General features: G+C 39.0%; 1 protein-coding gene across 4 annotated transcripts in view; it reads right to left on the reverse strand.

Annotated features, from left to right (window-relative positions):
- Window positions 1-14,326, reverse strand: part of RYR2 (ryanodine receptor 2) — a 788,503-nt gene that overhangs the window by 37,374 nt on the left and 736,803 nt on the right. For all 4 annotated transcript variants that reach the window (XM_034949586.3, XM_055098600.2, XM_055098645.2 and 1 more), the window contains 7 exons: window positions 12,872-14,169; window positions 11,811-11,878; window positions 9,694-9,841; window positions 6,343-6,429; window positions 5,533-5,751; window positions 3,899-4,029; window positions 2,564-2,606 (listed from right to left, as the gene is read on the reverse strand). In XM_034949586.3, the coding sequence (XP_034805477.1) occupies window positions 2,564-2,606; window positions 3,899-4,029; window positions 5,533-5,751; window positions 6,343-6,429; window positions 9,694-9,841; window positions 11,811-11,878; window positions 12,872-14,169 (1,994 nt within the window). The remainder of the gene's footprint in view (window positions 1-2,563; window positions 2,607-3,898; window positions 4,030-5,532; window positions 5,752-6,342; window positions 6,430-9,693; window positions 9,842-11,810; window positions 11,879-12,871; window positions 14,170-14,326) is intronic.

The raw sequence follows: 14,326 nt of genomic DNA on the forward strand, positions 1-14,326 counted from the left end.
GAAACTGTACCTTAGAAAACTTCATGTAATGTGCCTAAGTTTGCTAAACTCAGCAAGAGATGGGTCCAGGAAGCAACCAGGCCATGCCTGACTCCCCAGCCAATGATCTTCTACATAGACCTCTGCATGCCAATAGGGGGCACATCACAGGGGTGGCATCCTTCCATGGTCTCGATTTCAACCCTTCAACTCTCTGGCTACAATGCCCATCTTTCCACCCCACTCCCCTGAGTATCCTGACCCCAGCAATTCTTCAGTAACACCAGGACCTGCAACCTTGTCACCATCCTCATTTTAATTATCATCTAATATAGATTCCATGTCTATCATTAGAATAATTCTTAACAATCCCCTTCAGCTTCCTTGCTTATTTCTCTTCTGTCCCATTTGCCTGGCTTTGCCCGTTTGTCATGTTTTTAGAGCAGGGCTTGGATGTGCTCACAGCTCCTCTGTGAGCTCAGTTATGTCCAACTCTGGGATACAGCTCTTCTTGGCCTCTGGTTCATACACCTCCTGAGTCTCACACAGTAATGAAAATGGAGGCCAGGAGTGGTGGCTCACTCCTGTACTCCCAGCACTTTGGGAGGCCGAGGTGGGTGGATCATTTGAGGTCAGGAGTTCGAGACAGCTTGGCCAACATGGTGAGACCTTGTCTTTACTAAATATACAAAAATTAGCCAGGCATGGTGGTAGACACCTGTAATCCCAGTTACTTGGGAGACTGAGGTAGGAGAATCACTTGAACCCAGGAGGTGGAGATTGCAGTGAGCTGAAATCATGCCATTGCACTCCAGCCTGGGCAACAGAGTGAGACTCTGTCTCAAAAACAAAAAAAGAAAATGGAGGGAACAGGAAAAGCAATTAAAGACCAGCAGGAGGAGAGATCACTGGTAGCAAAAAAGGAGTCCACTATACAGGAGAAAAGATTACAAAAGGAGACAGAATGTGAAAATACAAGATTGAAGTGAATGAAGAAGGAAATATATTGATGAAAAGAAGGGATTAACAGGTATAAAAAGTGGCTTTTTCTGAATGTATACAATCAAGTAAATTAAAAGAAACCAAAAGAGCCTATGAACATGAACTACTTAGGTTAATTAAAACCATTTGTTTTGCATTATTCTCACAGTGCTAAAAATGGGCTGGGCTGATTTGAGCCGGGGGATTCTCTGTGGACTGTGTCCTCACATTCCCTGCAGGACAAATTAGGTACCATAGCAGGAAAGCCAGGAACAGGATTAGCTGCCATTATGGTTTATCTATTTATTTGACTACAGATAGAGTTTTCTTCATTAAAGCATGAAACTCTTGCTTTAATAATTTAGAAGCTTCTTCCTTATTCCATTAAATAATAGGAATAAAATGTTCAAATTATTTAAAATCATTTTAAAATTATTCTTTCAGAGCTTTTGCCTAATTTGGGTGTGCTCAGATACACTAGCACAGTGCTAATCAACATGCCAGGTCATGAGGGAACAAAACACTTGTACCTCCTCCACATAAAAATCGAACACATTGCTTCTAACAAAGTAAAAAAAATATATGCACATATACAAATATACATGTGTATATATGCACATATACAAATATACGCGTGTACATATGCACATATACAAATATACGCGTGTACATATGCACATATACAAATATACGCGTGTATATATGCACATATACAAATATACGCGTGTATATATGCACATATATAAATATACGCGTGTATATATGCACATATACAAATATACGCGTGTATATATGCAATATACAAATATACGCGTGTATATATGCACATATACAAATATACGCGTGTATATATGCACATATACAAATATACATATGTGTATATATGTACATATATGTACATGTACACATTTCTATATGTAAATACATATGCATACATATGTACACATATGCACACGTACATATGTACACACATACGTGTGCACACGTGTATCCATATATGTGTACACATGTGTATCCATATGTGTATGTGTATATATACACACACACATATGTGTATCCATATATGTGTGTGTCTATAGATATATATATATATATATCTATAGACACACACATACACCTGTAGATACATACAGGTGTGAACCACCGCGCCCGGCCATTATGTGCTATTCTTGAAATTCATATTTGGCCGGATGTGGTGGCTCATGCCTTTAATCCCAGCACTTTGGTAGGTCAAGGCGGGCAGATCACCTGAGGTCAGGAGTCAGAGACCAGCCAGACCAACATGGCGAAACCCCATCGCGACTAAAAATACAAAAATTTGCCGGGTGTGGTGGCAGGCACCTGGAATCCCAGCCACTCGGGAGACTGAGGCAGGAGAATTGCTTGAACTGGGCAGCTGAGGTTGCAGTGAGCTGAGATCGCGCTACTGCACTCCAGCCTGGGTGACAGAGTGAGACTCCATCTCAAAAATTAAAAAGAAAAAATGGAGACATTAATAGGCAGATAAATTATACCTCAACATCTTATTCTACATCTGAATCACATCAAATTAAAATCTAAACTGTGCTTTAAGAAAAATGTAGAGGGTTCCAAGTAATATTACCTTTCTTTTAACAAATTTGTCCCAGTAGTTGTTGGGAAATGACCTAAAATATAGAAAAGCATAGAAGTAAATAGTATTATTTTTAATGACAAATAATAACATATCATTTGGGATATATGGCATACTTAAAATAATGTGAAAACATATCCTGCCACGTAAACTTACAATGAATTTGGCTAACATCACATAATTTCCTGCATCATAGGTATTTGAATATTATTTTAAATATTAACATGTAAATATATACAAAAGATTATAAGCTGATACTTTAATGGAGAAGAATATGAGCATATTTATTAGGTAGCATTGTTATATTTATTTGTTTATAACATATCAGTACATAGACCTTTTTATCAATTGCCTTTAAAAATTAAAGTATCTAGAAACCTGTCATTGTTTTTCCCATGAAGAAAAAATCTCCTTCCCACCACTTATCCTCACAGAAACTTCGAGCATAGCAGCAAAGCACAACTCTAGCGTCTTCACTAATACATAGAGAGTTTACCTAAAGGGACTGACTTGCTTAGAAATTAGTATTAATGGTAGAATTGCTAAACAATACATTTAGCATTTAGGATAAACATGTATCATGTATACATAATCTCCATTTGACAACTCGGAACCCATTAGCAAATGAGTTTTTAATTAGCAAAACTAATCACAATTTTAAAAAGATTTCACTCGAATAGTAAATATAAATTATTACAACTATTGCACTAATTCTTTTTACAGTGAAAAAATTATACTTTTGTGATGGATTTATACTCAGAACAGCAGCTAGTAGTTTGGGTCTTGATCTCACAGGGCTAAATGTTTATTGGATAGAAAAAGCATTTGTTTTTCTGTCTTACATTTTACACCGTGTCCTAATATTTAGTTAGTTTCATGCTAGGGTGCTTGATGGTACTGAAAGTTGATAACTCAGATATATTCAAGGTGTAAAATTCAATGTATTTTCCTTTAATGCTACAACTTTTTCGTTAATGAATAATTTTTGCCTCCTCCGCTTTTGGATGAGATAACCCTGCCTGCAGGTCATGCACTTCCTGCCACACACATCCCTGAACGCTGAGTAATGGATGTGAAGTTCCATCAGTGCTTTGGAAATGAACTCTAAGCCATTTTTAATTAAGGAATTCAGAACTCAGAGGGCAAAAATTGAGGACATCCACCATTAAGAGTTGGACAGCACTGAGTCTTTAGATTCTTCTTGGCTGAATATATAACTATTATTCACCTCTGCTAAACTTTTGACAAATCTGCAGGAACTCCAACCAAATATTTTCATGTCTGAAATTTTTGAGTGCAGAAAGTCTCATATAATTATTTACTCACTGTGTGTTGATTACGAGTCTATCCCACTGGCCTTTAATATCATCTTCTGAAGGCTGTTCTGTAATATAAAGCCCATCAAATTCCAATTTCCGTGCCACTTCCTTTTCTCGCTTAAAAATAACCAATGGGACCTACACAGGAAAAATAAATATGTTAAAATTAGTTTAGATTTACTGGCATATCTTGTGGTCACTATCTTTACAAAACAGCTTTTGGAAAGAAATATTTCCTGTGTACTTCTAGGAAGGTAAAAATGGAATGAAAATGAATCAGCTATATTCAAGCAGGAAGAAGCATCTAGAAGGTTTTGGAAAAACAGAAGATAGAATAGATATTACATATATGCATATGTTTTTAAACACATAGGGTCTTATAGATAATTACACTAATGAAATCATTTTTAAACTTCAAAGATGAAAAGATGATTATGCAAAATCATTTTGTTTACATATATCTCTCAACATGAATGAATGAAATAAAATTTAGCAATTGCAGCAATGTTCCCAAAGGCATGCTACTCAAGTGCAGTTTTATTTGAGAAACCTCTTTAATAATTTCATGCTCAGCATCACCACATACTATTTTGAGATAAATTTTAATTTCAACATCAGCAAAAATCTGTCAGTTTGTCAAAATATTTCCAGAACATAATGATTCTCTAAAACATAATGATTCTCTTTTTACATGGACAGACTTTACACAAGGCACAGATAGCAGATAGACACAGATATTCTGGAAATAGCCAAGAATATGCACTCCCATAAAACAGAATAAACGGGAGGAAAGGAGTTCCTGAATAACTCTTTACATTCTAGTCTTTTACTCTGAGCCCTGGTTTTTCACACGTCTTCTGCAAGATTTACAACCAGAGGCAGAGGACAGTGAAAGTGAAATAAAGGCATTACAGTAAAAAAGCAGCTTGCTAGGAAAAGATAAAGAGGTTTGGACAGGTAATGGGCAGCCCTGAGCACTCAGAGAGATTATCTTGGGTTCTATTCACCAAATTATATTGTTCCCTTGGCAGGCCTCTAGGGATAAATCTGCATTATTTTCTGGGTGAAGTGTGACAAATCATGAGGCATTTCTGCCAAGAATAGCAGTAGATACTTCCCTCATAATAAAACTATAAAATGACTTCTAGGATTGACACAATATATTTCTATAAGTCTTAATACACCAAGTATCACCGCATTACCATGAGACATAGTGGGTGGGTGAGCTCACTTCTGTAGGGCCAAGTTATAGGCGAAATTCTCTATGTGAATAATTATCAGTACATGAAAGAAAGCTACTTTAAGACAGCTCATGGCCATAGCCCCTTCCCAGGGCAGACTAGTCAATGTAGACATAAAAAGGCCAGGCTCCAATGCCCCAGGCCAGGACAGCCCTGAAGGGGCATCCCAGCTTTGGAGACGGCACCTGCTGTGTCTAAAGTAGCCCACCTTTCCCCTCTGTCCCATCCTTCCTCCATTTGCCCCATGCATGTTGATTCATGGAGCATTCCCTCAGAAACTTTGTGCACAAAATTTCCAGCTCAGAATCTGCTTCCCCAGAAGTCCAGCCTGCAAAACACACACACACACACACACACAGACACACACACACACAGGTACCTTGGTGTCTTACTATCTTACTTTCAAGCAGTAGTATCCAATGATGCAGAAGAAAGAAATGACCGTGTGCAGAATAGCTAAGATACGCAACGTGGGCTCCATGTAGCCGCTGCTCTCCTCTAGTACATAGTGAACTGCGATGATTCTATGGGAGCTGCTGTCCAGGCTGGTCACTTTGGCATTTTCACTTGAACTTCTCGTGGGGAGCTCCTTTCCTTCAACCACAGAAGAAGTGGAGACCTGATTCAAAGCATTTAAAGTAGAGTCAGTTTGCTGCATCCAAGATATCATTGCAACCAAAAGACAAAAGAAATATAGCCTTTTCAGCAAATAGTTGGATGTGAAGTCACTGCATAATGAAAGGACTAATAGCAAAGGCTAAAAACGATAGCTTTTCAAAAACCAAAGGCAAGTAATGAACATACTTTTAAAATTCATTCTTATTCAACCAAAAATTCTGAGGATTCCAATGCATGCTAAAAAATTAGATGGCTAAGCTCTCTTCTCAATTACTAAAGAATGTAATATAATATGGTATGCCACACCCAGGCATAGTCACAAGTAAGATATTCAGCTAAATTAGGCTGGGAATACTGTGGGGAGCCCTCTGCTAAATCAAATGCCCTTCAGCTGAGGCATTTCTCACTTCTCAGGAACAAATCTATCTTGCCTTCCTAGATAACAGTGATATCAGTGCCTAGGCACCAGTATTTCATAATAGGTTTAGACATGTTCACTAGCAGTAGTAGTAGATATGTTCATCGTGAAATCTTTACATTCATTTCTATTTGGAGTTTTATACCAGTAATTAAGACAGTGAGATGTACGTACCTTATAGAAGAGCAAGATGAAATTGATAGCAAATGCGACAAATAAGGCTAACATTCTCATGTTGTAAAAGTTGCGAGCAAAATAGTTCTGAGGGTGAAAAACATTATGAAAAGGTCACTGAATCAACAGGCTTGAAACCTGCAGTCAATTTAAATAAAGCATTCATTCATTTACCCCAAACAATTGGTCGCAAGCCTACTGTTTCAAGCACCATTCTTGGTGCTGCAGACCTAACAGTGAGGGAGAACATTTCTGCCACCATGGAGGAGATAAAGAATAAAAAAGCATACCCACAAGTGAAAAACATAATTTCAGAAAATGTTAAATGCTAAGAAGAAAACTACATCAGGTTAGGAGCTTAGGGAATAGGGGTGCTATTTTAGATGGTGTTGGTCTGGGAAGGTTTATCTCAGGAGGTAAGCTTTGAACAGAGAGGCCTGAATGCACAAGTGGGGAGCAAGTCATACAAATATTTGGGGAAAGAGTGTGTCAAAGAGAGGAGCGACAAGGGCAGAGGCCCTGAGTTAGGAGTGATGTTGGTGTGTTTGAGAAATAGGAGGAAACACAGTGAGAAGAAGGGAGACTGATGTGTGGGGGTGGCAGGGGGATGTGAGCAGGGGGCAGGGTTTTGTAGGCTTCTGATAAAAGGTTGTCTTGTCTTTGACAGTGTGGTGGTTCAGTTTACAACCTCTGAGGCCTCACTGCCTGGATATGAAGCCTGCCTCCTTCCATTTCCTAGTGTGGGATATGGACAAATGACTTAATCTTTTCTGTAGCATCGCTCTGCTCATCTGCATACGAAGTGGGAATAACAAAAGACCTTAACTCTTCAGTGTGCTTTGAAGATGAAATGAGTTAATACAGGGAAAGAGGGAAAGTTCGTTATTAATATAATTACTATGTTGATTATAATAAATATAATATTCTAGTATAATTATTATTTTATTCTAGGTGGGATGGGAAGCTCTCAGAGGATTTCAGGAGGGCTTGGTGCAGCTGGATTATGATTTGGAAGGCCCACTCCAGCTACTATGTGAAAACTGATAGCAGTGGAACAACAGTGAAAGCAAGAGGACCGGTTAGAAAGTTAGTACAAGATGTCAGGCAGAGGTGAGGTTCATGGTGGTGGATTGGACTTAATGGTACCTGTGGAGATGGCAAGAACTGGGCAGACTCGATGTATTTGGAACAACTGAGAAGAATTATCGTTGGGTTGTATTTAAGGTGGGAAAGAGAGGGTTCAAAGATGATACCTTCTGAATTTGGGAGCCTGAGCAACTAAGTGAACAGCTGGTACAATTTATTGGGCTGGGAAAAAAGCCTAGAGAAGTGGGTTTAAAGTAATAGGTTATGGTGGACATTAAGCATTTGTTTTAATATTAAGTGGGAGATGTCAATATAATTTAAGTGGATATGTCAGGGGATTTACCATAATAAAGCTACATCAAAATGTAACACCTCAGAATGATATTCCCCTCTGGGTACACACCCCATCTCTGTTCGTGTCATTTCCCCACACAGGACCCCATCTTTACTGCCAGAGCTTATTAGAACAAGGCTGTCCACCACACCCAGACTGGGTCAGTTTCACTGGTTCTCCTTGGAAGGTGGATCTGGGTCACAGAGGCTGAGTTAGCTAGGCTGAGCTCTCACTTAGGGGAAAAGGGGCCTTTGTTAGACGGATGTGGCCATGACTGGTCATGTGCATGCAAATCGGTGAGCCGAGAAAGATAGCAAAGAGATGCAGGAAAAGGGAGGAGCTGTGCAGAGACAACAGAACATGTGAACCCTGACACAGTGAAAGCTGGAAGCAAAATCTCAACTACTTGGTTTACACAACTGTAGTTAAACACGTTCTTCAGGAACCCACTGGGGTATTGCAGCGCCCATTCAACCTTTAAACCACCTGTAATAGAACTATACCTGCAGCCATGGAAGCCATTATGGCATACCAAATTAAGAATTATTCAGAGTTATCTAGGAAACATTTCTGTTCAGTGAACTCTGTATTAAACAATATAGGGAAAATACAAGATGGTTTAGGAAATGTAGTTACAACTAAATTAAAATATATTTGCATAAAATATATAATACATAAACATGTTTAAAGATAAGCATTTAGAATATATAATTACTGAGGACAGTCCACTTTCCTTATAGGTGAAATACTATAGTTCACTGAGGTTCTGAGTTGTCAATTTTTGATTTCTCAAGGGCTAAAAACACTAAATATGACTCTGCTGTTCAAATGGCTTTCTTATGAGGGTTGTTCTTAAATTCTAGGTCTAACATCACTGGTCAGTACCTCTTGTAGGTGGATTCTACATGCTTATCCCCTATCCTTTTCCTCCCTTATAAAAATTATAAAAATTTATAAAAATTATGCATATATACACACATATAATTATACATATAATTATAAAAATTATACATATATACACATATGTTTAATTTTTATAAAGGAGGAAAAGAATAGGAGATAAGCATGGAGGAAAAGGATAAGAGACACACATATATGTATATATGTGACATTACACACGCATGTTAATAAAGGCCTTTCAAACAATATTTTTAAGAATTTCAAGATAAATATGAATAGACAGAGCTGTACCTTTTGTTTTCCAAATATGAATGTGTGCTTTACTAATTAGGGGAACACCTCTGTAAAATGTACAGGACACTATATAAAGAACTGTAATCCCTTTCTTAAAGAACAATTTTGAATAGACCTTCTTATTATCAATGGAAAGTGGCTCAATTAGCTAATATTTTTATACCTGGATTTTTAAGTAAAAGGGTGATGTTATAGAAATACTGACTATGGCTCAATTAGCTAATATTTTTATACCTGGATTTTTAAGTAAAAGGGTGATGTTATAGAAATACTGACTATGGCTCAATTAGCTAATATTTTTATACCTGGATTTTTAAGTAAAAGGGTGATGTTATAGAAATACTGACTAATCTAGTTCTGGAACATTTTTGAATTACTTGTGTCCTAGAAGGCACATCTTGCTTTAAAATCTGTTGCAGGTCCTTAGAATATGTTTATTCACTTGTCCTGATGTCTTTGTGGGCAGACACTGGGAGCACTGTCCTGGCAGGAATCAAATGAAAGGGTTTCAGGGAGTGTGAACATGAGTAGAGGTTATGGGTTTGACAGTAGGGAGCGGTGGGCCAGAGACATTCACTATAAAAGATAAACACACTACAATGAGCAAATCAAACATGTGCTGGACTAACCTGGTTCCCTAATTGCCACTCAGGGAGAGGTCAGCAAACATTTACTGAGCCTAAATTATTATGGTATTGCACTATATCAGTAACAATATTCATTCTAAAACATCTTACTAGAAGTTTCTGTTGATATGCTATGATTTTCTTCCAGAATGCTGACTCTGGCACTTCTGGTTCTCCGTATCTGTGTGTGTGAAGCTGCCTCAACTTTTGTTTGCCCTTGTCTTCCTTGGCTTTCTCTTCTTTTTCTCCATCTTCTCCCCTATGAAAACAAACAAACAAAACATAAGCTCTCCAGAAACTAAAGAACTAAACGGGTGTTGTGGAAAATTACCCAAGTGAACAAATATTTTAGACCATCATATTACTTTTGAAAACTAATTTCTTTTCCGGTGAATGATAATATTCTGAATTTTAGAATCAGGGGTAGGATTTTCTGTTGATCAGAGTCCCCTGTAGATGGGTAATTCTGTGAAGTTGAAATATAGAGGACATTTTATAGGCTTGAAGAATCTTTATGCATAGCAGATTTCTTCCAATTCTGCAATAAAGCATTAAAAAAATGAAGAATGATTTTGCTATGACTGTCCCACATACCCTATTTTTAAATTATAATTTCAATGCTTTTTTTTTTTTTTTTTTTTTTTTTGAGATGGAGTCTCGCTCTGTCACCCAGGCTGGAATGCAGGGGCGCCATCTCAGCTCACTGCAACCTCCACCTCCCGGGTTCAAGTGATTCTCCTGCCTCAGTCTTGCAAGTAGCTGGGATTATAGGCATGTGACACCATGCCCAGCTAACTTTTTTTTATATTTTTAGTAGAGATGGGGGTTCGCCATGTTGGCCAGGCTGGTCTTGAACTCCTGACCTCATGATCCGCCTGCCTCGGCCTCCCAAAGTGCTGGGATTACAGGTGTGACTGGGATTACAGGTGTGTGAGCCACCACGCCCAGCCTATAATTTTAATGCACAATTTTTAATATTTTCCATTAAGATTTAAAATCAGAGGCCTACACACTTAATTGTTCACATGTATAAAGTGTATCATTATACTCATACTTTGACATATATTAATTGTAATTAATTTTATTAAATAAAATATATTAAGTGAATTATAGTGATGATATATTAATTCCAACAATAATGGAATTAGAAGAATTGACATTTGATATCCTTTAGGTGCAAAATATCAGTCCTTCATTAAATTAAAGTGAAGTCATATGTATTAATACATAAACCAGAAATAATATATATAAGCTATACTTAATCTTAACTCATATGAGGTATATATTAGTTAAAGAATTGCCATTGAAATGCCTGTCTTGCTGTTATTTGTGTCTACTTTTTATGTGGCCATTTTTACAACTGACCCAATAGTGTGAGATCTATGACAGTGAATAGTGCTGACTACAAAAACATAACGATGAAAACAGACCAAAGAAAATAACAGAATAGAGGAGAAAATTTCAATGCTATGGGAGAATAGTGGCACTACAGGCACCTAAAAGCTTCCTTTCTTTCCTCCCCCAACTTTTCAAATGTGCGTATAAAATTCTATAAACGTGGAGAAAGATGTAGGCTTCGATTATTCAGAGAAACCTGATGTTATGAGGGAGTTATGCATTTTCATCACCTCACATCCAGCTCTTTTTTATTGCTGCGTTGATACCAGGAGTGTTGGTGAAAATGAAGGTTCCCAGGCCCCACACCAGACCTGCTGAGGCAGGATCTATGGCTTGGGGCCCAGGAATGTTTGTTTTAACCAACTCTCCTGGGGATTTTTATGCATGTGGCCCTGGGTCTATGGTTTAAGGAGCACCACTCCACAGGATTCTATGAAAGTGCATTTGGAATGTTTGTTTCCTCCCTTCTTGGAAAGGACAGGAATACATGAGTGATTTTTAAAGACAGAATTGTGGCCCTGAGTCCTCTTACAAACAGCATTCCATGCAATCACTGGAGTCTTTCCCGCTGAGAGGGAATCACACAAATGGAGGTCCCCATGGAATGAGAGGAAAAGACTAGACTGGCAGCCCTGGGGGCGTCTACAGTGATCCCTGCCCATGGCCTGAGGTCCTCGCTGTCAGAGCCTCTCCACAGAGATGGCACAATTAATTCTGTGGCTCCTTGACAATATGAGATTCTCCCTTGCAGCTCGCAAAGACAGAGTACAAGAAAAAGAGATGTAATGACAAACTGAAACGAAGGAAAAGTATATGCAAACTATACATACTCGGCTTTTTCAGGTTCAGATTTGGTTTCTTCTTTTTCTTCCTTTTCTTCTTCTTTTGCCTTCTGTTCCTTGAATGAGTCAATGGGGAAAAGAAAACCAGGATTACCCATCACCTTTGAATGAATTGAGGGAGCCATGTGACCATGTGTCAAACCATAACCTATATAAGATACCCTCTTGCTTATACCACGATAAAAGCGCCACGTGTTTTTCATTTTACAGGGCCGAACATCTCCCGCTTCTTCCGCACACTGACCTACTGCACCAGCAGTAGGGACAAACTTTCTGGACTCCTTTTCACTCTCTTTTCTCATTTCAGAAATATCCTTCTTTATCTTAAGCACCTACTAAAATCTTACTCATCCTTCAATGCCAATTTAAGTCCTACCTCTTCATTCTTATCTAACTACTTTAAACCATACCGGCATTGCCATTTTCTCAACACAAGCAACCCCTACTGCCCTGCCTATACTATTTCACAGTTAACCCTTTTCTGGTTTCTTCATGTGTGTTAGTTTTATCTCTGGAATAAACTTTTTAAGGTAATTTGAAGGCAGTGACCCCATCTTACCTTTGAATTCCCTATGATACCCAGTGGTGTCAGACACTTGGAAAATATGCCATATTCATGGATGGAATGATGGCTCTAAGGACTAATGACTACAAAGAACATACAATGGAAACAGGCTAAAGAAAATCACAGAACAGAGGAGAAAATTTCAATGCTCTGTGAGAATAATGCCACTTACAGGTATCTAAAAGTTTTCTTTCTTTTCCCAACTTTTCAAATGTGCATATAAAATTATGTAAAAGTGGAGAAAGATGTAGGCTACAGTTAGGGTGGGTACTGAAGCTTACACCTTAATAGTTTAAGATAATTTAATAATTCATAGGGACCCTTAAAAACACTAACTTTGTCTACCAAAAAGCATTTCTCTTTGGAAATTCAAGTCACATAGGTAACACCGTTCTGGCGCTAGCAAGAAACCTGGTCTAATGATCATTTATTATACCCACCCGAAGTCCAGAGAGAATGCTGCTGTGACTTAGAGATAAATTACCTGAAATTTTTCCTGCACCTCAGGCATGGGGACTGGGTTGCTCATGAGGTCACTGAGCCCAGCATTTGGATTATGAGGAATCAGTTTGTACTGTCCTCCTTCTCTCTTCAGATCCAGGCCAAAGATGTCCGAAAGAAGGTCACTTTCCTCTGTCAGCTCCTTTAAGTCGGTCAGATCCTCGGAGGGCAGGGCGGCTTCCAGGGGTTTCCTCTCTCCCTCCTCCCCATCTCCTCTAACCTCATCCTGAGTGGGGTCTGGCATGTTGGCTAACAGTTCTGCAACTTTGATCTTTTTAGCACCTTCGACGAGGCTTCCCCCAAGCAGCAGGCTGCAAATGATGCGGGAAAAGCCTCTGAAAACGCTGGCCACGAAGTGCAAGAGGGTCACGAAAATACTCCAGTAGGACGAAAAGAAGGCCGTGACCATGTCCTTCACGGTCATCTTTTTTACTTTTTTCATCTGCTTCTTCAGGCTCTTCAGACTGAGCATTCGCATAAGGGTCAAGATATTGTACCTGAGCGCAAACAGGGCCGACTTGACCGTCAGGACGGAGAAGAACGCCATCCTCGGGCCCTGCTCTTCCGGCCTCTCCTTCTCGCTCTCTTCCTTGTTCGCTGACCTCCCGTTCAAGTCCGACTCCGAGATCTGAGCCGCCAGCTGCATTTCAAAGATGGTGTCCTCGCAGAAGTTCACGAAGAGTTCCATCTTCTCTTTCTCTCCTCCTTCGTTGACCACGTCAAATATGAACTGTCTTTTGGACTCCTTGACCTGGGGCTTCTCCCACTGGGTTCGGCTGGACTCGCTGATTTCAAAATAGACTCTCTCGATGCGTTTGGCGCTTCCCATGATTTCGATGCGGCCCAGAAAGGGCTGGAAATAATTCAGGACGCTCTCTGCTAATTCCAGAAAAGTCTGAAGTCGGGTATCGTTGGGCATGTGCTCGGAGAGGTTTGTCAGAAGGACGGCGACATTGAAGCCGATGTCCTTCGCAGGTTCGTGGAAGCGTTTGACGAACTCTTCGTAGTCGAGGGTTTCATTCTCATCCGTCTCCGCACAAGACAGAAGAAATTCCGTTTCTGACTGCGTGTAGTGCTTATGGCTCTCCATCGCTTTGTGGAAGTCCCTCTTGGAAATGACTCCCTTGCCATCGGGGTCATATTCTTTAAAAGTATCAGACGACGTCAAATCCTTTAGTTTTAAGAACATGTCAAAAAATTTGAGAATCATCTCCACATTGTTGGAAGATTCCACAAGCATATCCACCATCTGTTTGCCAATCGTTCCATTAACAACATTACCTGGTGGTAAAGCAGTTGCATTTGTTTAAAATAAACTGTAACAAAATCAATGATCATACAGAAGATAACAATATAGATCTTTAATAACATCTGAATCAAGGATATGTCCCTGTTTATCTCTCTCTCACTCTATGAAAAGATAATTATTTATAAACTA

This window comes from Pan paniscus, chromosome 1 (genome assembly GCF_029289425.2).
Source record: "Pan paniscus chromosome 1, NHGRI_mPanPan1-v2.0_pri, whole genome shotgun sequence".
Taxonomy (NCBI): Eukaryota; Metazoa; Chordata; class Mammalia; order Primates; family Hominidae; genus Pan; species Pan paniscus.